Here is a 24,765-nt window from a genome sequence, read left to right as displayed (position 1 = left end):
TTCCTTCTACTTATAGAAAAAAGTTAACTGTAGAATAACCTCAGGCAGGTTCTTCAGGAGGTATTCTAGAAGGTAGCACTGTTATCATAGGAGATGACAGCTCCATGTGTGTTATCACCCCTGAAGACCTTCTAGTGGGACAAGATGTGGAGGTGGAAGACAGTGATACCAATGATCCTCACCCTGTGTAGGCTAATGTGTGTGTTTGTGTCTCAGTTTTTAACAAAAAAGTTTAAAAATTAAAACAAAAATAAAATAAAATTTGTTTAAAATAGAAAATAGCTTATAGAATAAGGATCTAAAGACAATATTTTTGTATAACTTTACAATGGGTTTGTATTTTGACTTAAGTGTTATGAAACAGTCTAAACATTTTTTTAAAAATTAAAGTTTATAAAAGTAACAAAGTTACAGTAAGCAAAGGTTAATTTATTACAGAGAAAAGAAAGCTTTTTAAAAATAAATTTAGTGTATAGAGCGTTTAAAAAGTCTATAGTGGTGTACAGTAATATCCTAAACCTTTATATTCACCCACTACTCACTCACCTAGAGCAACTTCTAAGTCCTTCAAGTTCCTCTATTCATGGTAAGTATCCTATACAGGCATATCATTTTTATCTTTATACCATATTTTTACTGTACCCTTCCTATGTTTAGATACAGTGTGTTATAACTGCCTATACTATTAAGTACAGTAACATGCTGTTCAGATTTGTAGCCTAGGACAAGACTATACCATATAGCATAGGTGTATAGTAGACTGTATCATCTAGGTTTGTGCAAGTATACTCTCTGATGTTTACACAATGAAGAAATCACCTAAAATGCATTTCTCAGAATGTATCTCCATTGTTAAGTGACATATGTCTGTATATCAATTCAATGAAATATTACTCATTCATGAAAAAGAAATGAGGTCCAGAAATATGCTCTGATCTAGAAGAATCTGAAAAACATGTTAAGTGAAAGAAGTCACACAAAAGTCACATATTGTTATGAGTTCATTTATAGGAAGTATCCAGAATAGCTAAATCCACAAAGACAGCAGATTAGTGGTTGGTTTGTGCTGGTGGGAGGAAAAAATGGCAAATAACTGCTTAATGTGTACATGTTTTATTTTGGAGTGATTAAAATATTTTTCAACTAGATAGAGGTGGTGGTAGTAGAACACTGTGAATGCAGTAAATGCCTCTAAATTGTTCACTTTAAAATGGTTAATTTTATGTTATATGAATTTCACCTCAATTTTTAAAAGTGGGTAAAGGACCTGAATAGACATTTTTCCAAGGAAGATATAAAAATGGCCAATAAGCGCATGAAAAGCTGCCCCAAATCATTAGGAAATGCAAATTAAAACCACAATGAGATACGACCTCCAATATAATATTACCCAATGTTATCTACAGATTCATTGTAATCCCTGCCAAAATTCCAGTAATATTTTTTCACAGGAATAGTAAAAACACCCCTGAAATTCATATGGAGTAACAAAAGTCCCTGAATAGGCAAAATAATCTTGAGAAAGAAGAACACAGCTGGAGGAATCACATGTGATTTCAAAGTATATCATAAAGTTATAATAAATCAGCATGGTACTGGCATAAAAGCAGACACATAGACAGAAAAAACCAACTCATATGCAGCCAACTAACCATCAACAAAGGTGCCAAGGCCAGGCACGGTGGCTCACGCCTGTAATCCTAGCACTCTGGGAGGCCGAGGCGGGCGGATTGCTCAAGGTCAGGAGTTCGAAACCACCCTGAGCAAGAGCGAGACCCAGTCTCTACTATAAATAGAAACAAATTAATTGGCCAACTAATATATACAGAAAAAATTAGCCGGGCATGGTGGCGCATGCCTGTAGTCCTAGCTACTCAGAAGGCTGAGGCAGGAGGATTGCCTGAGCCCAGGAGTTTGAGGTTGCTGTGAGCTAGGCTGACGCCATGGCACTCACTCTAGCCTGGGCAACAAAGTGAGACTCTGTCTCAAAAAAAAACAAAACCAAAAAACAAAGGTGCCAAGAATAAACAATGGGAAAAAGATAGTCTCTTCAATAAATGGTATTGGGGAAACTGGATATTCACATGCAAAATAATGTAATTGGATCCCTATCTCTCACACATATTTAAAAATCAACTAAAAATGAATTAAAGACTTAAATGTAAGGTCTGAAACTGTAAAACTTCTAGAGAAAAACATAGAGGAAAAGCTCCTTGACATTGGTCTTGGCAACGATTTTATGAATATGACTCCGAAGGCACAGACAATGAAAGCAAAAGTAAACAGGTGGGACTATATCACAATAAAAAGTCTTCAAAGCAAAGGAAACAACATAATGAGAAGGTAACCTATTTGCATACCATATATCCTATAGGAGACTTATATCCAAAGTGTATAAGGAACTCATACAACTCAAAAGCAAAAAAATAAAATATCATTAATAAATGAGCAAAGGATCTGAATAGACATTTTTCTAAAGAAGACATGCAAATGGCCAATAAGTACATGTAAAGATACTCAACATCACTATCAGGGAAGTGCAAATCAAAACTAATGAGATATCACTTCACACCTGTTAGGATGGCTATTAGCAAAGTGACAAGGGTGTCAAGAGAACCCTTGTACACTGTTGGTGGGTACAAGCCATTATGTAAAAAATGGCATGGAGATTCCTCAAAAAACTAAAAATAGAACTACTGTATGATTCAGCAATCTCACTACTGGGAATATACCCAATAGAATTGAAATCCGTATCTTGAAAAGATGATGCATTCCCATGTTAACTGCAGCATCATTTACAACAGCCAAAATATAGAAACAACCTAAATGTTGATGTATGAATGGATAGGGAAAATGTAATATATATGTATATATGACTATATATATCATATGTATGAGTATATATGTGCATATATATATATATATATATATATATACACGCACACATCCACACACACAGACAATGGAATATTATTCAGTCTTAAAAAAGGAAATCTTGTTATTTACACCAACAAAGACGAATCTAGAGAACTTAATGCTAAGTGAAATAGGCCAGACACAAGAAAGACAAATATTGCATGATCTCATTTATATGTGGACTCTAAAGAAGTGGAACTTACAGAAACTGAAAGGAAAAAGGTAGTTGCCAGGGGAAGAGGGTGTGGAAATGGGACAATTTTGGTCAAAGGGTACAACTTTCATTTATGAAATGATTAAGGTATTGCTGTAATGTATGGTATGGTAACTATAGTTAATAATGTATACTTGAAATTTGCTAAAAGAGTAGATTTTAAGCTTTCTAACCACACAGAAAAATGGTAAATCCATGTGGCTATTAATATGTTTAATTGTAGTAATTATTTTATAACATATACATATATCAAAACATAAAGCTATATACCCTAAATATGTTATTTGTCAATTATACCTTAGTAAAGCTGGGGGAGAAAAATGGGCAAAAGACTTGAATAGAAATTTCTCCAAGAGGGTATATAAATGGCTAATAAGCACATAAAAAGATGCAAACATCACTAACCATTAGGGAAATGCAAATCAAAACTATGGTGAGACACTACTTCACATCCATTGGGATAACTACATTTATTTATTTATTTTATTTATTTCAGCATATTACAGGGGTACAAATGTTTAGGTTACGTATATTGCCCTTGCTCCACCTGAGTCAGAGCTTCAAGCATGTCCATCCCCTAGATGGTGCATTAAAAAAAAATAGCAGGTGATGGCAAAGATGCAGAAAAATTGGAAAACTTGTATACTGTTGGTGCGAAGGTAAAATGATACAGCTGCTGTAGAAAACACTATGGTGGTTTCTCAAGAAATTAAGAATAGAATTACCATATTATTCAGCAATTCTTCATTTTGGTATATACCCAAAATAATTGAAAGCAGGGTCTCTAAGAGATAGCTGTACACCCATGTTCATAACAGCATCATTCACAATAGCTAAAATGTGGAAACAACTCAGGTGTTCACCAACAGATGAATGGGTAAACAAAATATGATAAAATATACAATGGAATTATTCGGCCATTAAAAGAAAGGAGATTCTGTGATATGCTACAACATGGATGAACCTTGACAACAATATGCTAAATGAAATAAGCTAGTCACAAAAGGACAAATACTCTATGATTCCACTTACATGAAGTACTTGGGGTAGTCAGAATCATAGAGACAGTAAATCTACTAAACCACTAATCAGTGGTTTTCAGGGACTCGGGGGAGGGTGTAATGAGGAATTATTGCTTAATGGGTATAGAGTGTCAGTTTTATAAAATGAAGAGTTATGAAGATGTATGGTGGTGCTGGTTGCACAACATTGTTAATATATTTAGTACCATTAAAGTACATATACTTAAAAATGGTTAAGATAGTAAATTTTGTTATATGCATTTTACTACAATAAAAAAATTGGGACCAGAAAACCCCATACTGTAAAATGCTTTCTTTCATTTAAACAAATTTTTACGGTTACTGAAAATAAAACAATTAAAAAAATCAATGAGTAATAAAAGGCTATTAAATGTAAAACAAATACCCCATGTTGGCCCAGTGTCTTCTATGGAATAGATTTTTCCTTACCATTTTCATTTCTTTGGGTTTTGGGAGTTTTTCCCCATGTTTTCACCTTTTTGAGTCAATTATGGTAATATATAGTTTCCTAGGAAATTGTCCATTTATTTCATCTAAGTTTTCAATTGTTTTGACTTAAAGATATATGTAGTTTATTTATTTATTTAATTTTCTTTGTAGCACTTATCATTAATTTAAATAACTTATTCATTTGTTACTTATTGCTTCTTCTTCCCTCCATTAGATTTTTGTCTCCATAACAGGGGAACCTTTTCTGTCTTGCTTACTGCTGTTCCCATAATACCTACAGCAGTGTCTGTCATATAGTAGCTACTCAATAAATATTTGTTGAGTGGATGATTGTGTGCAATCTCTCTGTATGTCCCCTTTTCCATTGCTAATATTGTTTATTTGTGTTTTCTCTTTTTTCTTGATTCTATTGCTAGAGATTTATCTATTTTACTAATCTTTTCAAAGGACCAGCTTTAGGTTTTCCTAATCAACTCAGTTTCTTAGCTTTGTGGGTTTTTTTAAGTTTCTGCATTTCTATCTTTATTATTTCTTCTTTTTGTGTTTTATTGTTGTAGTCTTATTTTTATTCTAAATTCTTGAAGTGAAAACTAAGTTTATTTTCTGTCTTTATTGTTTTCTAGTAAGTACATTTAAGGTTATAAGTTTTCTTCCTCACTTTGGCCCCATGATTTTTGATATGTAATATAGTACAATAGTTCCAATGTTTTTTGTTTGTTTACTTGTAAATCATTTGTATTTTACCATTTTTATTTTCATTTCAACCCAAGAGTTATTTAGAAGTGTGTTTTTAAATTTCCAGTTGTGTAGGGATTTTTTTGGGGGTGATATTATGTTAATATTTAATAATACATTATGGTATCTGTGGCCTGTGTGATAGCAGCTTTATGGATATTTTTTACATTATTTCCTTTGTTACCTAGAATGGGGGTCCACAAACTATAGCTTGTAGGCTAGATTGGCCTGGGGCCTATATGTGTAAATCAAGTTTTATTGGAACATAACCACACCCATTCATTTACATCCCTTTCCAGCTATGATTGCAGAGCTGAATGGTTGTAACAGAGATCCTGTGGTACACACAGCCTGAAAATACTTAACTTAAAAGTTTGCAGACCCCTGACTTAAAATGTAGTCAATTTTTGTGACTTTTTCATATGGGTTGAAAATATGTGTATTTTCTCTTGGGTATATGTTCCTTACATCCCTGATAGAATAAGCTTAAGTTGTACTATGCCAATCCTTATATCTTTCCTCAATGCTTGTAGTTTTGATTATAGATATCTCAGAGAGATGTGTATAAACCTCCCACTACAATTAAATTTGTCCACTTCTCATACTTTAGTCAGGGTTAGCTTTATATCTTTTGAAGATGTTTTGTTAGTGTGTAGTATATAAAGATCATAACTATTATTTTTTTCTGCTGTGTTTTTCCTTTATACACCATGAAATAGCCCTCTCTGTCCTACTTATTTATTTATTACTTGAATTGTTTCTTTCTAAAGAATATTATTAATCCTATCAGGATGAGTTTCAGCAGCATATATTTTTTAAAAATTAAATAAGAACTAAAATGAATTTAAACAAGAAAGATTATTTCTTTCTTGGGTAAAAGAAATCTGGAGATAGATATCCCAGGGCTCTGCAATGTCATCAGAGACCCAGGCTCCTTTCTTCTGCTTTACCATCTTGGTATATGGTTTCCATCCTAAGGTCCCCTCGTGGTGCACGAGACTTCTGGAGCTCCAGTCAGCACATCTCCATTGAGGGCCAGAAGGAAGAGGAAAGGTAGGAGGACAAAAAGGGTCCTATCCCAGCTCAGCTGATTTCCAATAAGTGACCTTCCCAGAAGTCCCAGAAAACAATTCTACTTCCATCTCATTTGCAGTACTTAGTCAAGTGGCCCTATTCTAAACTACCAAGAAGGATGGGAAATCTAGTCTTTTACTTCAGGTAGCTCTGTCTTGGCTAAAATTTGGCATTTTGTTATCAAGGAGGAAGGTAAGAATGAACATTTGGAATAGGCAGCCAGCAATCTCTGCCACTGACTGTTGCATATCATAGTTCTTGTTATTAGCCTGTTATAACCTTTTCTGTTCCTTTATTTTCAACCTTCCTCAGTCATTTTGTTTCAGGCATGTCTCTTGTAAAATGTGGCAAGATCTTGAATTACTTGGTTTTAAACAATCAGAACATCTGTCATTTAGTAGGTGAGTGTAAAGTATTAATTTTATTAGTATTGCTGATATATGTGGCAGTATTCCTGCCATTATCTTTTTTTGCTTTCTGTTTGCCATGCTGTCAATTTAATTCTCTTCCCCTTTCCTGCCACTTGTTGGATTGATTGAGTTTTCTATTATCTTATTTTTCTGTCTTAGAAATTGTCCTTACTGTATCAATTTTTTGTTATTACTCTTAAAGTTCTTTTAGTGTTCTCTTTTGAAATAATTTCAGATTTACAGAAGAACAGTAAGAATAGTACAAAGGATTCTTGTATACCCCTCTTGCAAACTCCCCAAATGTCAGAATTCTGTCGCATTTCTGTTATCATTTTTTCTCTTCATATGTATGTATATTTTTCCTGAACCCTTTGGGAATAAGTTGCACATATTAAGGCATTTCCTCAGGCATTTCTTAAAGAACAAGGAATTATCTTATATAACCACAATACAATTGTTAATATCAGGAAATTAAAATCCAAATAGTACTATTATCTAATCCACAGATAGTATTCAAATGTCACCAACTTTCCAATATCCCTTATAACAGAAGAAAAAAACCTTTATTCTGGTCCAGGATGCAGTCCAGATTCACCCATTGCCTATAATTGTCTTGGCTATTTAGTCTCTTTTGATCTGAAACAGTTCTATGTCTTTTGTGACCTTAACATTTTTGAAGGCTACAGACCAGTTATTTTAGAAAATCCCTCGTTTTGGATTTGTTCATGTTTTATCATGATTAGATGCAGATTATACACTTTTGGAAACACTGAAGTGATGTGTTCTTCTTGGTGATTTGTATCAGGAGGCACAAATTTGTTCCATTACTGGTGATTTTATTAATAACTGACCATGTGCTTAAGGTACTGTCTGGTAGGTTTTTCCACTGTAAAGTTACTATTCTTCCCTTTGAAATTAATAAATACAGTTTACCCTCCATATCTGTGGGTTCCATATCTGTGGATTCCAAATCCATGGATTCAACCATCCACAAATAGAAAATATTTCAAAAGAAATTGTGTCTGTATTAAACATATACATACTTTTTCTCATAATTATTCCATAAATAATACAGTATAATTATTTGCATAGCATTACATTGTATTATGTATTACAAGAATTCTAGAGATGATTTAAAATACACAGGGGGGGGGGATTGACATAGGTTATATGCAAATACTGTGTCATTTCATATCAGGGACTTGAGCATTTGAGGATTTTGGTGTTTGTAGGAGGTTAAGACTAATCCCCCACAGATACTGAGGAATGACTGTATCTTGTGGGGAGTTTTATCATTCATCAATGATTATTTACTAAATTATTTATTACTAAGATGGTTGTCAAATGGCAATGTTCTAATTCCATCATTCCTTCTATATTTACCAGGTGGCATTCTACTCAAGAAATAGCTTTCCTGCCTTCTCATTTGGTTACTCACTTATTTATTTATATAGGATATTAATATGAACACCTGAATTCTTATTTTATTCCGTGGGTTTAATCCACTACTATCATTAGTTATTTTGAAGCATGTTGTTTCAGAATCAACTGGTTGAAGCTCTACCTGTGTTCTTTTGACATGTTCCCATCCTTTTTCTTTGAGTACTACCTGACTTCTGGCACAAGAAGATGTCCCAGGTTCATCTTGTTCTTTCCCGTACCTAGCCTGAATTCAGCATTTCTCCAAAGAACCTTGGTTTCTTTTATTTTTTTTAACAGCCTTATTGAGATACAATTGACATGACAAAATACACATGTTTAAAATATACAATTTGATAAGTTTTGACATGTATATACCTGTGAAACCATTGCTATCATCAATATAATAAAAATGTCCCTTATAACAGAAGAAATTGTGTTTAATGTATACGGGGGGAGGGATTAACATAGGTTATATGCAAATACTGTACCATTTTATATCAGGGACTTGAGCATTTTAAGATTTTGGTATTTGTAGGAGGTCAAGACTAATCCCCCACAGATACTGAGGAATGACGATATCTTTACCAGGTGGCATTCTACTGGCATTCTAAAAGTTTCCTTGTGCTCCTTGAAACATGTTCATAATAGTCTCTTATCCTTTTGTTATCTATAAAATCTATAGTAATGTCATCTCTCTCATTCCTATATTAATAATTCAAGTCTTCTCTCTCATCCTTATATTGATAATTTATATCTTTTTTCTGATAAGTCTGGCTATATAGACTTAACAATTTTACTATCTCAAAAAATCATTGCTTTCATAGATTTTCTCTATTTTTCTATTTACTGTTCCATTTATGTCCACTCTGATCTATGTTAGTTCCTTCCTTCTGCTTACTTTGAAGTTCATTTGCTCTCCTTTTTGTAGTTTTTTTAATATATTGCGTACTGCATAGAAATCTCTAAGACATATGCCAGGGACCACACATTTTTGGGCAAACTGCACGTTATTTAAATCATCATAACTACAGATCATAATGCACTTTAGGTGTCGTTTTTCAATAATTATAACATTTTTATTTACAAAAAAAATTAACTAATTAAACAATTAAAGTTCCTAGTACTTTTTTAACGTATGGTACTGCGTAAAAAATTTTCCTCTATGAAGAGGGACCAAACAAAATTTACATAAGTATCTAGATTCGCTCCTTTTTCTGGGCAGCACAAACTCTGTAGGCTCTTGTAGAAAATTTTTTCTTTCCACTCTTTGGAATACACATAGGTTCATGCTGCTTCATATCACCTGACAACCTTTTGGGTGGATCTTTATGAGGTGCTCTCCTTGCACCCCCAGGGGAAGGGCTGGACAGATTTGTCTCTGGTTCCGGAGAGCCTTCATCATTGTCATCTGCTATACAGTCTCTTGCCACTGATAGCAGAAACTGTTTATACTTCATTTTTGCTTGTGGATTGAGGCCGTCGTACACTCTAAATGAATTGAAAAGGCCACAGTTTATAAGGTACAGCACTACTTTTTTTTGGTCCATTTTATCGTTTTCCTTAGAATGGAACAACACGAAAGGAATTGATCTGCATGGTCAACACCTTTCATGTGGGCATTGTATTCCTTGATGCAGGTATGTTTTATAATATTCTCTCCCATTTTTCTATTTTTTTTCCTGTTGTTGAAACAGAAGTGTCATGGATTGTTGATATTATTTGGACAACCCACTTCTCTTTCCATGCTAGGTTGAAGAATATCGCTTTTTCTGGAAAATATTATGTCACCTTTCTTCATTCTTGATGTTTTTATTTTCAAATTTGGCAGTAAACCTCTACTCTCCCTAATAGTCCCACAGACTCTAGTTTTGTTCTGTAGCAGCAATTCAGCAGTAGATGTAGCATTGTAATAATTATCCTGGTAAATATGGTGCCATATGCCAAGATAGGGCCCAAGAACTGAAAGAACAGTTTCTTGTAATTTCTTTCTTTCAGTAGTGTATATCTCCATATCGCAGATATAGCCGGTGTCACTCTTGCACACCATCCAAACAAGTAAACCATATTTTGTTATTTTATTTTTTTAATTTTTTTTATTTCAGTATATTACAGGGATACAAATGTTTAGGTTACATATGTTGCCTTTGCCTCACCAACTCAGAGCTTCAAGTGAGTTCATCCCCCTGCACCCATTAGGTGTGAATATACCCCTCCCCTCCCCCCACAGGGCTGCTCTTTCATACTGGTGTATTTATATAAGTAACACATACAGTGTGGAAAATTAGAAAAAAATATAGAAAAATGTAGAGAACAAAAAACTAATGACGGTCTGCCAAAGCTTTAGATTTTATCTATTAACATTTTTTCCATTATTGAGTTCTCGCTATTATTATTTTGAAATTCAGCAATATTTTTATTTTTCAAAAAGACAAGCATTCACATTCTTGTGAGTCAGGCTTCCCCTCCTCACGCCCAGAAATGGGGATGGCTTTGTGCTGACTTTAACCACGGGGCTATCGGATGCCGTGTGGAGCAACACCAGGCTGTTCTCCGGGACCTCCTGGGGCAGAAATGCCAGGCCCCCAACCCTACAGCGGGCTGCCACCCGACACTGCATGCCGCTCAGCGACCCTCCACCACGCTGTGGACCACGTGGAATGCCTGCAGGAGGGAACGCCCATTCCTGGACATACAAGCCAGCACAGCACGGCAGGTTAGGCTGTATCACCCTAACGTTTTTGCCTACCTGTAGGATGGTACAACAACATAAATTCCCCCCTCTTTTTTATCTTTTTTTTACGGATCAGGATTTTTTTTTTGGCATATTATGGGGGTACATATTTTAAGGTTTCAATAAATGCCCATTCCCCCCCTCGCCCCACAAGTCTGAGTCTCCAGCATGACCATCACCCAGATGGTGCACATCTCACTCATTATGTATGTATATACCCTCCCCCATCCCACCTGCCCAATACCCTATTACTGTAGTACCTATGTGTCCACTTAGGTGCTGCTCAGTTAATACCAATTTGCTGGTGAGTATATGTGGTGCTTCTTTTTCCATTCTTGGGAAACTTCACTTAATAGTATGGGTTCCAGCTCTAACCAGGAAATTTAACTTGAGCTATATCACCGTTGTTTCTTAGAGCTGAATAGTACTCCATGATATACATATACCACATTTTATTAATCCATTCTTGGATTGATGGGCACTTGGGCTGTTTCCACAGCCTTGGAATTAAGAATTGTGCTGCTATAAACATTCCAGTGCAGGTGTCTTTTTTTGCAGAGTGTCATTGGATCATTTGGGTAGATGCCCAGCAATGGGATTGCTGGATCAAATGGTAGATTCACTTGTATCGCTTTAAGGTATCTCCATATTGCTTTCCACAGAGGTTGAACTAGTTTGCAGTCCCACCAGCAGTGTAGGAGTGTTCCTCTCTCTCTGCATCCACGCCAGCATTGATTGTTTGGAGACTTTTTCATAAAGGCCATTCTCACTGGAGTTAAGTGATATCTCATTGTGGTTTTGATTTGCATTTCCCTGATGATTAGAGATGATGAGCATTTTTTCATATGTTTGTTGGCCATACTTCTGTCTTCTTTAGAAAAATTTCTGTTCAAGTCCTTTGCCCACTTTTTGATAGGGTTATTTGATTTTTTCTTCCTGATTTCCGTGAGTCCTAAGTATATTCTAGTTATCAGTCCCTTATCGGATGGGTAGGATGCAAAAATTTTCTCCCACTCTGTAGGTTTTCTGTTTATTTTCATGACTATTTCTTTCGCTGTTCAGAAGCTTTGTAGTTTGATCATGTCCCATTTATTTTTGTTGCTGCTGTGATTTCCTTTGGGGACTTCTTCATAAACTCTTTGCCTAGGCCGATGACTAGGAGAGTGTTTCCAACTTTTCCTCTAGAGTTCTAATAGTTTCATACCTTAGGTTTAAGTCTGTTATCCAGCGTGAGTTGGTTTTTGTGAGAGGTGAAAGGTGTGAGTCCTGTTTAGCCTTTAACAGGTGGCTATCCAGTTTTCCCAGCACCATTTATTGAAAAGAGATTCTTTTCCCCAGCGTATGTTTCTGTCTGCTTTGTCAAAGATTAGATGGCTATATGAGGATGGTTTTATATCAGGATTCTCACATCTGTTCCACTGGTCAATATTCCTATTTTTGTGCCAATACCATATTGTTTTAATTACTACAGCTTTGTAGTATAGTTTGATATTTGGCACATTAATGCCTCCTATTTTGTTTTTGTTGCCTAGAATTGCTCTTGATATTCGGGGTCTTCTTTGGTTCCATACGAAGCGTAAAATTATTTTTTCTATATCTGTGAAGAATGCTGATGGGATTTTAATAGGTATTGCATTGAATCTGTAGATCAGTTTGGGTAGTATAGACATTTTAATGATGTTGAGTCTGCCGATGCATGAGCATGGTATGGATTTCCATCTGTTTACATCCTCTGCTATTTCCTTCCTCAGTGTTTCATAGTTCTCCCTGTAGAGGTCTTTTACGTCGTTGGTTAAGTATATTCCTAGGTACTTTAATTTCTTTGTTGCTATTGTGAAGGGAATTGAGTCTTTGATTTGGTTTTCAATTAGATTGTTGTTGGCGTATATGAATGCCTGTGATTTCTGTGTATTGATTTTGTATCCTGAGACTTTACTAAATTCATCTATAGGTTCCAGGAGTTTCTTGGTTGAATCTTTGGGGTTTTCTAAATATAATATCATATCATCAGCATACAGCTAAAGTTTGATCTCTTCTGCCCCTATTTAGATACCTTTAATTTCATTTTCCTGTCTGATTGCTGTAGCCAGGACTTCCAACACTATGTTGAATAGAAGTGGAGATAGTGGGCAGCATTGTTTGGTTCCAGTTTTAAGTGGGAATGCTTTCAGTTTTTCCCCATTCAGTATGATGTTGGCTATGGGTCTGTCAAATATGGCTTGTATCATTTTCAGGTATGTCCCTTCTATGCCTATTTTCTAAGTGTTCCTATCATGAAAGGGTGTTGAATTTTGTCAAAAGCTCTTTCTGCATCTATTGAAAGAATCATGTGGTCTTTGTTTTTGCTTCTGTTTATGTGGTGAATTGCATTTATAGATTTACGTATGTTTGAACCATCCCTGCATCCCTGAGATGAAGCCCACGTTGTCGTGATGGATTATTTTTTTGATACACATCTGGATTCGGTTAGCTAAGATTTTGTTGAAAATTTTTGCATCTGTATTCATTAGGTATATTGGTCTGTAGTTTTCTTTTTTTTGTTGCATCTTTTCCTGGTTTTGGTATCAGAGTAATATTCACTTCATAAAAGGTGTCGGGGAGGTTTCCGTTCTTCTCGATGTTGTGGAATAGTTTCTGCAAGATAGGTACTAGATCTTCCTTTTAAGTGTGGTAAAATTCGGGTGTGAAACCATCTGGACAGGGACGTCTCTTTTTAGGAAGATTTTGTTTTTTTTAAAATTTTTACATTTATTTTATCTTGAAACACATGAAAATATTTTATCCAGCCAAAAGTTTTAATGGATGTATATACAATTATAGTTATTTATAATGTTAATGTGCTCTTATATTTTCATCCCATTAACTACCAACTAAAGTAGGTATAGCCATGTGGTAGACATAATAATGGCCCCCCCAAAATGTCCCCATTCTGACCCTCAAAACCTAAGAATATGTTAAGCTACACGGCAAAAGGTAATTAAGGTTACAGAGGAAATTAAAGTTGCTAATTAGCTGACCTTAAAATAGAAAGATTATCTTGGATTATCCAGTGGACCCAGTGTAATCACAAGGATCCTTAAAGGGAAAGAGGGAGGCAGAAGAGGAAGGGTCTGAGAAATACAACAACAAAAACAAGGTCAAAGCTACATTGCTAGCTTTGAAGTCAGAGGGAAGAGGCCACTAGTCAATGAATGTGAGCAGCCTCTAGAAGCTAGAAAAGAAAAAGAAACAGATTTTCCCTTAGGGCCACCAGAAAGCAATGCAGCCCTGCTGGCACGTTAATTTTAGCCTCATGCAACTCATGTTAGATTTTTTTTTTAATTTTTTTTTATTTCGGCATATTATGGGGGTACAGATTTTAAGGTTTCAATAAATGCCCATTTGCCCCCCTCCCCCCAAAAGTCTGAGTCTCCATCATGACCATCCCCCAGATGGTGCACATCTCACTCATTATGTATGTATATACCCGCCCCCCTCCCCCCTCCCCCCTGCCCAATACCCTATTACTGTAGTACCTATGTGTCCACTTAGGTGCTACTCAGTTAATACCAGTTTGCTGGAGAATATATCTGGTGCTTGTTTTTCCATTCTTGGGATACTTCACTTAGTAGTATGGGTTCCAGCTCTAACCAGGAAAATATAAGATGTGCTATATCACCATTGTTTCTTAGAGCTGAATAGTACTCCATGGTATACATATACCACATTTTATTAATCCATTCTTGGATTGATGGGCACTTGGGCTGTTTCCACAGCCTTGCAATTATGAATTGTGCTGCTATAAACATTCGAGTGCAGGTGTCTTTTTTGTAGAGTGTCACTGGATCATTTGGGTAGATGCCCAGCAATGGGATTGCTGGATCAAATGGTAGATTCAGTTGTATCGCTTTAAGGTATCTCCATATTGCTTTCCACAGAGGTTGAACTAGTTTGCAGTCCCACCAGCAGTGTAGGAGTGTGCCTCTCTCTCCACAACCATGCCAGCATTTATTGTTTGGAGATTTTTTGATAAAGGCCATTCTCACTGGGGTTAAGTGATATCTCATTGTGGTTTTGATTTGCATTTCCCTGATGATTAGAGATGTTGAGCATTTTTTCATATGTTTGTTGGCCGTGCTTCTGTCTTCTTTAGAAAAATTTCTGTTCAAGTCCTTTGCCCACTTTTTAATGGGGTTATTTGATTTTTTCTTGCTGATTTTCGTGAGTTCTAAGTATATTCTAGTTATCAGTCCCTTATCGGATGCATAGGATGCAAAAATTTTCTCCCATTCTGTAGGTTGTCTGTTTACTTTCATGACTATTTCTTTGGCTGTGCAGAAGCTTTGTAGTTTGATCATGTCCCATTTATTTATTTTTGTTGCTGCTGTAATTGCCTTTGGGGACTTCTTCATAAACTCTTTGCCAAGGCCGATGTCTAGGAGAGTGTTTCCAACTTTTTCCTCTAGAGTTCTAATAGTTTCATACCTTAGGTTTAAGTCTGTTATCCAGCGTGAGTTGATTTTTGTGAGAGGTGAAAGGTGTGGGTCCTGTTTTAGCCTTCTACAGGTGGCTATCCAGTTTTCCCAGCACCATTTATTGAAGAGGGATTCTTTTCCCCAGCGTATGTTTTTATCTGGTTTATCAAAGATTAGATGGCTATATGAGGATGGTTTTATATCAGGATTCTCACATCTGTTCCACTGGTCAATGTTCCTATTTTTGTGCCAATACCATATTGTTTTAATTACTACAGCTTTGTAGTATAGTTTGATATCTGGCATGTTAATGCCTCTCATTTTGTTTTTGTTGCCTAGAATTGCTCTTGATATTCGGGGTCTTCTTTGGTTCCATACGAAGCGTAACATTATTTTTTCTATATCTGTGAAGAATGCTGATGGGATTTTAATAGGTATTGCATTGAATCTGTAGATCAGTTTGGGTAGTATAGACATTTTGATGATATTGAGTCTGCCGATCCACGAGCATGGTATGGATTTCTATCTGTTTACATCCTCTGCTATTTCCTTCCTCAGTGTTTCATAGTTCTCCCTGTAGAGGTGTTTTATGTCCTTGGTTAAGTATATTCCTAGGTACTTTAATTTCTTTGTTGCTATTGTGAAGGGAATTGAGTCTTTGATTTGGTTCTCAATTAGATTGTTTTTGACGTATATGAATGCCTCTGATTTCTGTGTATTGATTTTGTATCCTGAGACTTTACTAAATTCATTGATCAGTTGTAGGAGTTTCTTGGTTGAATATTTGGGGTTTTCTAGATAAAATATCATATCATCAGCAAACAGTGAAAGTTTGATCTCTTCTGCCCCTATTTGGATACCTTTGATTCCATTTTCCTGTCTGATTGCTGTAGCCAAGACTTCCAGCAGTATGTTGAACAGAAGTGGAGATAGTGGGCAGCCTTGTCTGGTTCCAGTTCTAAGTGGGAATGAATTCAATTTTTCCCCATTCAGTATTATGTTGGCTATGGGTCTGTCATATATGGCTTGTATCATTTTTAGGTATATCCCTTCTATGCCTATTTTCTTAAGTGTTCGTATCATGAAAGGGTGTTGAATTTTGTGAAAAGCTTTTTCTGCATCTATTGAAAGAATCATGTGGTCTTTGTTTTTGCTTCTGTTTATGTGGTGAATTGCATTTATAGATTTACATATGTTGAACCATCCCTGCATCCCTGGGATGAAGCCCACTTGTTCATGGTGGATTATTTTTTTGATAAGTGTCTGGATTCGGTTTGCTAAGATTTTGTTGAATAGTTTTGCATCTATATTCATTAGGGATATTGGTCTGTAGTTTTCTTTTTTTGTTGCATCCTTTCCTTGTTTTGGTATCAGAGTAATATTGGCTTCATATATGGTGTCAGAGAGGTTTCCGTTCTTCTCGATGTTGTGGAATAGTTTCTGAAAGATAGGTACTAGTTCTTCTTTGTAAGTATGGTAAAATTCAGGTGTGAAGCCATCTGGACCAGGACTTTTCTTTTTAGGGAGATTTTTTTTTTTATTTTTTTTTATTTTGGCATATTATGGGGGTACAGATTTTAGGGTTTCAATAAATGCCCATTTCCCCCCCTCCCCCCAAAAGTCTGAGTCTCCATCATGACCATCCCCCAGATGGTGCACATCTCACTCGTTATGTTTGTATATACCCGCCCCCCTCCCCCCTCCCACCTCCCCAATACCCTATTACTGTAGCACCTATGTGTCCACTTAGGTGCTACTCAGTTAACACCAGTTTGCTGGAGAATATATCTGGTGCTTGTTTTTCCATTCTTGGGATACTTCACTTAGTAGTATGGGTTCCAGCTCTAACCAGGAAAATATAAGATGTGCTATATCACCATTGTTTCTTAGAGCTGAATAGTACTCCATGGTATACATATACCACATTTTATTAATCCATTCTTGGATTGATGGGCACTTGGGCTGTTTCCACAGCCTTGCAATGATGAATTGTGCTGCTATAAACATTCGAGTGCAGGTGTCTTTTTTGTAGAGTGTCACTGGATCATTTGGGTAGATGCCCAGCAATGGGATTGCTGGATCAAATGGTAGATTCAGTTGTATCGCTTTAAGGTATCTCCATATTGCTTTCCACAGAGGTTGAACTAGTTTGCAGTCCCACCAGCAGTGTAGGAGTGTTCCTCTCTCCGCAACCACGCCAGCATTTATTGTTTGGAGATTTTTTGATAAAGGCCATTCTCACTGGGGTTAAGTGATATCTCATTGTGGTTTTGATTTGCATTTCCCTGATGATTAGAGATGTTGAGCATTTCTTCATATGTTTGTTGGCCATTCTTCTGTCTTCTTTAGAAAAATTTCTGTTCAAGTCCTTTGCCCACTTTTTAATGGGGTTATTTGATTTTTTCTTGCTGATTTTCGTGAGTTCTAAGTATATTCTAGTTATCAGTCCCTTATCGGATGCATAGGATGCAAAAATTTTCTCCCATTCTGTAGGTTGTCTGTTTACTTTCATGACTATTTCTTTGGCTGTGCAGAAGCTTTGTAGTTTGATCATGTCCCATTTATTTATTTTTGTTGCTGCTGTGATTGCCTTTGGGGACTTCTTCATAAACTCTTTGCCCAGGCCGATGTCTAGGAGAGTGTTTCCAACTTTTTCCTCTAGAGTTCTAATAGTTTCATATCTTAGGTTTAAGTCTGTTATCCAGCGTGAGTTGGTTTTTGTGAGAGGTGAAAGGTGTGGGTCCTGTTTTAGCCTTCTACAGGTGGCTATCCAGTTTTCCCAGCACCATTTATTGAAGAGGGATTCTTTTCCCCAGCGTATGTTTTTGTCTGCTTTGTCAAAGATGAGATGGCTATATGAGGATGGTTTTATATCAGGATTCTCACATCTGTTCCACTGGTCAATATTCCTGTTTTTGTGCCAATACCATATTGTTTTAATTACTACAGCTTTGTAGTATAGTTTGATATCTGGCATATTAATGCCTCCCATTTTGTTTTTGTTTCGTAGAATTGCTCTTGATATTCGGGGTCTTCTTTGGTTCCATACGAAGCGTAACATTATTTTTTCTATATCTGTGAAGAATGCTGATGGGATTTTAATAGGTATTGCATTGAATCTGTAGATCAGTTTGGGTAGTATAGACATTTTGATGATATTGAGTCTGCCGATCCACGAGCATGGTATGGATTTCCATCTGTTTCCATCCTCTGCTATTTCCTTCCTCAGTGTTTCATAGTTCTCCCTGTAGAGGTCTTTTACGTCCTTGGTTAAATATATTCCTAGGTACTTTAATTTCTTTGTTGCTATTGTGAAGGGAATTGAGTCTTTGATTTGGTTCTCAATTAGATTGTTGTTGGCGTATATGAATGCCTCTGATTTCTGTGTATTGATTTTGTATCCTGAGACTTTACTAAATTCATTTATCAGTTCCAGGAGTTTCTTGGTTGAATCCTTGGGGTTTTCTAGGTACAATATCATATCATCAGCAAACAGTGAAAGTTTGATCTCTTCTGCCCCTATTTGGATACCTTTGATTCCATTTTCCTGTCTGATTGCTGTAGCCAAGACTTCCAGCACTATGTTGAACAGAAGTGGAGATAGTGGGCAGCCTTGTCTGGTTCCAGTTCTAAGTGGGAATGATTTCAATCTTTCCCCATTCAGTAGGATGTTGGCTATGGGTCTGTCATATATGGCTTGTATCATTTTTAGGTATGTCCCTTCTATGCCTATTTTCTTAAGTGTTCGTATCTTGAAAGGGTGTTGAATTTTGTCAAAAGCTCTTTCTGCATCTATTGAAAGAATCATGTGGTCTTTGTTTTTGCTTCTGTTGATGTGGTGAATTGCATTTATAGATTTACGTATGTTGAACCATCCCTGCATCCCTGGGATGAAGCCCACTTGTTCATGGTGGATTATTTTTTTGATAAGTGTCTGGATTCGGTTAGCTAAGATTTTGTTGAAAATTTTTGCATCTATATTCATTAGGGATATTGGTCTGTAGTTTTCTTTTTTTGTTGCATCCTTTCCTGGTTTTGGTATCAGAGTAATATTGGCTTCATAAAAGGTGTCAGAGAGGTTTCCGTTCTTCTCGATGTTGTGGAATAGTTTCTGCAAGATAGGTACTAGTTCTTCTTTGTAAGTATGGTAAAATTCAGGTGTGAAGCCATCTGGACCGGGACTTTTCTTTTTAGGGAGATTTTTAATTGCTGTTTCTATTTCAGCTGTTGAGATTGGTCTGTTCAGGGAATCTATTTCTTCCTGGTTGAGCCTAGGGAGGCTGTGTGTTTCTAAAAATGTGTCCATTTCCTCCACATTTTCCAGTTTGTGTGCATAAAGATTTTTGTAGTATTCATAAATTGTATCTTGTATCTCTTTGGGATCAGTTGTGATATCTCCTTTTTTATTCCTGATGGAGCTTATTAGAGATTTCTCTTTTCTGCTTTTCGTTTGCTTAGCCAATGGTGTGTCAATTTTGTTTATTTTTTCAAAGAACCAACTTTTTGTTTTATTAATCTCCTGAATAGCTTTCCTGTTTTCAATTTCATTTAGTTCTGATTTGATCTTGTTGATTTCACTTCTTCTGCTGGGTTTGGGGTTGGTCTGTTCTTCTTTTTCCAGCTCTTTGAGTCGTTTCATTGGATTGTCTACTTGTGATCTTCTTGTCTTTTGGTTATAGGCATTTATGGAGATAAACTTTCCTCTCAGAACTGCTTTAGCTGTGTCCCAGAGGAGTTGATAACTTGTCTCTCCATTGTCATTTTCTTCATAGAACTTTTTTATTTCGGTCTTGATTTCTTCATTTACGAAGTAATCATTTAGTAGGAGGTTGTTTAATTTCCATGTTTTTGTGTAGAAATGTGAGTGTCTGTTAGGGTTGATTTCTAGTTTTATTCCACTGTGATCTGAGAAGGTACATGGTATGATTTCTATTTTTTTAAATTTCTTGAGATTTTCTTTGTGTCCTAGGATATGGTCAATCTTAGAGAATATCCCGTGAGCTGATGAGAAGAACGTATATTCAGTGGATTTTGGGTAGAATGTTCTGTAGATGTCTGTCAGACCTAATTGTTCTAGAGTTTTGTTTAAGTCCATTATTTCTTTATTAATTTTCTGTTTGGAGGATCTGTCTCGTGCCGTCAGTGGGGTGTTGAAATCTCCAGCGATTATGGAGTTGCTATTAATCCATTTGCTTAGCTCCAGTAAGGTTTGCTTTATGAATCTGGGTGCACCTAAGTTGGGTGCATATATATTTAAAATTGTTATCTCTTCTTGTTGGACTGTGCCCTTCACCATTATATAATGACCCTCTTTGTCTTTTACTACTTTTGTTGGTTTAAAAACTAAATCGTCTGAAATTAGAACTGCCACACCAGCCTTCTTTTGGCTTCTATTTGCTTGGAATATTGATCTCCACCCTTTTATTTTTAGTCTATATGCATCCTTGCAGGTTAGATGTGTTTCCTGATGACAGCATATACTTGGCCTGTATTTTCTTATCCATTCAGCCAGCCTATGTCTCTTGAGTGGAGAGTTTAAGCCATTCACATTTATTGAGAGAACTGATAGGTAAGGTAGATTACTGATCATTCTGTTGGGTTGGATGTTGTTGCTATGATTTCTGTCTTGAGCCATTGTAATATCTGGCTTTTAATATCTTTGGGTTTTGGTTGTTTTTATATTCGTGGGTTATTATTATGATGTTCCGTGCATAACGCTGTTTTAAGTACTTCTTGTAGGGCTGGTCTTGTCTTGGTGAATTCTCTGAGCCTTTGCTTGTCTGAGAATGTTTTTATTTCTCCTTCATATACAAAGCTTAGTTTTGCAGGGAATAATATTCTAGGCTGGGCATTGTTTTGTTTCAAAAGAGTGAGAATGGGGCCGCAGTCCCTCCTTGCTTGTAAAGTCTCATTAGAGAAGTCTGATGTTATTCGGATTGGCTTTCCCTTGTATGTTACTTGCTTCTTTTGTCTTACAGCTCTTAGAAGGGCCTGTTTAGTTGATACTTTGGTCAGTCTGATGACTGCATGTCGTGACGTCTTCCTGTTTGCGTTGAATCTCCCAGGGGTTCTCTGAGCTTCTTGAACTTGTATATCAAGATTTTGAGCAAGGCCTGGGAAATTTTCCTCTACTATATCTTCAAACAGCTTGTCCAACCCTTGAGTGTTGTCTTCTTCCCCTTCTTGTAACCCTATGACCCTCACATTAGGTTTCTTCACATAATCCCACAGCTCTTGTAGGCTTTGCTCTTTTCTCTTGTTTCTCTGCTCTATTTCTGTGACTGATTTATTTAATTGGAGGGTGTTATCGTCAAGCTCTGAGATTCTTTCTTCTGTTTCATCTACCCTGTTCTTGAGACTTTCCACTGTATTTTGTAGTTCCTTGAATTGATTCTTCATTTCCAGGAGTTCGGCTACACTTTTCTTCAATGTGTCTATTTCTTTTCTCATATCCTGGAGATTTTTTGTGGTTTCTTGGTGTTGGTTATTGAGTTGTTGTTGCAGCTGGGTGAGTGTTCTTATGTTCCACATACGAAATTCCTCTTCTGTCATATTGGTTGCCTGATTTTGGTCGGTGTCCGTTTCTAGGGGGCTGGTGCTCCTCTTTGGGGGTGTGTTTTCCGTTTGGTTCTTCATATTTCCTGAGTTCTTTCACTGATTTCTTCCCATGTCGATCAGTTGTTGTTTCTTTCCTTAGGTTATTGTTTGGGTATTCACACACCTTGTTTAGTTTCTGAGGCGTTAGGTGGTGCCTGTGGGTGAAATTGGACCACTCCCTGTATATTGAGTCAGTGGGTGCCGTGGAAAGGCTGTGCAAGATGCCGTCCCTGTCAGTAGGTGGCGTTTGCTTGGAGGAACAGGCTATGGTGTTGATTTTGAGTCCTGTTATCAGCTCTCCTTCTGGGTGGAGCTGGGTTGGGTAAGCCTGCCCTCAGGCTGTTAGCAGGGGTCAAAGTTCTGTTCTCTGCTTCCAGGGAGGGCTGTCAGTGCAGGGCTGGAATGATCCTGCTCAGCCAGAAAGTCTGGGTGTGGGGGTGGGGCTGTCTGAGACCCGCAGTCTGCAGCAGGCCTCGCTTCTTTCCACCCTCCCCAACTCCGCAGCTACTCCTGGGCCTCTGTCAGCAGGCCAGACCACAAGCCACCAGGCCTCCCCGGACTGTGATGCCGGCGGGGAGATTCCCTGCACAGGAACGCCACCTGGGTTGGGCGCACGGCCTCCTCCTGGGAGGAGGCTTGCCCTCTAGGACGCCGATCCGCCCCTGGAGGCACACAGACCTCAGTAGGCTGTTCACATATAACCCTTCTGTGCCCTGGGCAATGCTAGGCCTCGGTGCAGGGGATCTGGTCTGCAGGTCCGAACTCTGGGTCCCAGAGTTCAAACTGTATTCCTACCAGGGAGAGGATTTCCGGTCCTAATTCACCCACAGGGAGCCCAAGCTGGGTCTATGTCTCTCAGCCTCTGAGTCGGCACCGTTTTCCTGGGAACACGGTGCCAGCAGCACCTGGGAGGGTGGGCGGGGTCCCAAACGGGAAGGTCCCGTTCCCTGGAGGTGCCTCCGGCTGGTGGCTGTATTGTCTCTCTGGGCAGCTGTGGGTAGGGTCGGCGGAGGGGAGGAGGAAGGAATATGGCGCCTGCCGCGCGGCTCGGGTCCGTGCACACGGAGGTGCCCGGAGGAAGTTGGGAACCAGGTGCCACGTCTGCTACAGGCTCACCGTTGGCAGGCAGCGGCAGTCTCTGGGCTGGTGTCCGCAGGTCTGCTCACCCGCTGGGGCTCCCACCAGCAGTCCCGAATGCAGGGGAGGGGAAACGGCAAATCTACCTACCCTTGCCACTGGTCTCCGGGCTGCTCCGGTGGTCTCAGCCTCCAGTTCTCCTTCGCAGCCTCCTCCCGTGGAGTCTCTCGGGGTCTCAGGTACCCCTCCTTCCGGCCCTCATCCGCTGTATGCTCGTCTTTTTGCTTCTTTCCTCTAGTTTCTGCTAGAATCTGTCTTTTCTGCAGGGACCCTCTGTCTGGCGGTGTTATTCGTCCGCCATCTTGCTCCGCCCCCCCTTTAGGGAGATTTTTAATTGCTGTTTCTATTTCAGCTGTTGAGATTGGTCTCTTCAGGGAATCTATTTCTTCCTGGTTGAGCCTAGGGAGGCTGTGTGTTTCTAGAAATTTGTCCATTTCCTCCACGTTTTCCAGTATGTGTACCTAAAGATTTTTGTAGTATTCATAAATATCTTGTATCTCTTTGGGATCAGTTGTGATATCTCCTTTTTTGTTGTCTGATGGAGCTTATTAGAGATTTCTCTTTTCTGCTTTTGGTGAGCTTGGCCAGTGGCGTGTCAATTGTTTTTATTTTTTCAAAGAACCAAGTTTTTGTTTTGTTAATCTCCTGAATAGCTTCCCTGTTTTCAATTTTGTTTTGTTCTGATTTGATCTTTTTGATTTCACTTCTTCTGCTGGGTTTGGGGTTGGTCTGTGCTTCTTTTTCCAGCTCTTTGAGTCATTTTGTTAGATTGTCTATTTGTGATCTTTTTTACTTTTGTTTATAGGCATTTATGGAGATAAACTTTCCTCTCAGAACTGCTTTAGCTGTGTCCCAGAGGATTTGATAACTTGTTTCTCCATTGTCATTTTCTTCATAGAATTTTTTATTTCCATCTTGATTTCTTCATTTATGAAGTAATCATTTAGTAGGAGTTTGTTTAATTTCCACGTGTTTGTGTAGAAGTGTGAGTTTCTGTTAGGGTTGATTTCCACTTTTATTCCACTGTGATCTGAGAAGGTACATTGTATGATTTGTATTTTTTTAAATTTCTTGAGATTTACTTTTTGTCCTAGCATATGGTCAATCTTAGAGAATGTCCTGTGAGCTGATGGGAAGAACATATATTCACTGGATTTTGGATAGAATGTCCTGTAAATGTCAGTCAGACCCAATTGTTCCAGAGCTTTGTTTAAGTTCATTATTTCTTTATTAATTTTCTGTTTGGAGGATCTTTCTTGTGCCATCAGTGGGGCATTGTAAGCTCCGCTGATTATGGAGTTGCTATTAAACCATTTGCTTAGATCCAGTAAGGTTTGCTTTATGAAACTGGGTGCACCTAAGTTGGGTGCATATATATTGAAAATTGTTATCTCTTCTTGTTGAACTGTGCCCTTCACCATTATATAATGACCTCTTTGTCTTCACTATTTTTGTTGGTTTAAAAACTAAATCGTCTGAAATTAGAACTGCCACGCCAGCCTTCTTTTTGGCTTCCACTTGCCTGGAATACTGATCTCTACCCTTTTACTTTTAGTCTATATGGATACTTGCAGGTTAGATG

At 37.6% G+C, this 24,765-nt stretch overlaps 1 protein-coding gene across 2 annotated transcripts in view; it reads left to right on the top strand.

The window, feature by feature from the left end:
- The window catches only part of BRCC3 (BRCA1/BRCA2-containing complex subunit 3), a 118,237-nt gene that overhangs the window by 53,606 nt on the left and 39,866 nt on the right, over nucleotides 1-24,765 (top strand). Inside the window, exon 8 of one of the 2 annotated variants that reach the window (XM_075999772.1) lies at nucleotides 6,337-6,411. The exons of the other annotated variant lie outside the window; for it this stretch is intronic. Within the exon in view, the coding sequence (XP_075855887.1) occupies nucleotides 6,337-6,411 (75 nt within the window). The remainder of the gene's footprint in view (nucleotides 1-6,336; nucleotides 6,412-24,765) is intronic. 2 annotated transcript variants of the gene reach the window in all.

The sequence above is a fragment of the Microcebus murinus genome, unplaced genomic scaffold (genome assembly GCF_040939455.1).
Source record: "Microcebus murinus isolate Inina unplaced genomic scaffold, M.murinus_Inina_mat1.0 scaf005_hap2_Mmur4.0, whole genome shotgun sequence".
NCBI lineage: Eukaryota > Metazoa > Chordata > Mammalia > Primates > Cheirogaleidae > Microcebus > Microcebus murinus.
This window is presented reverse-complemented; position numbering and strand designations above follow the sequence as displayed.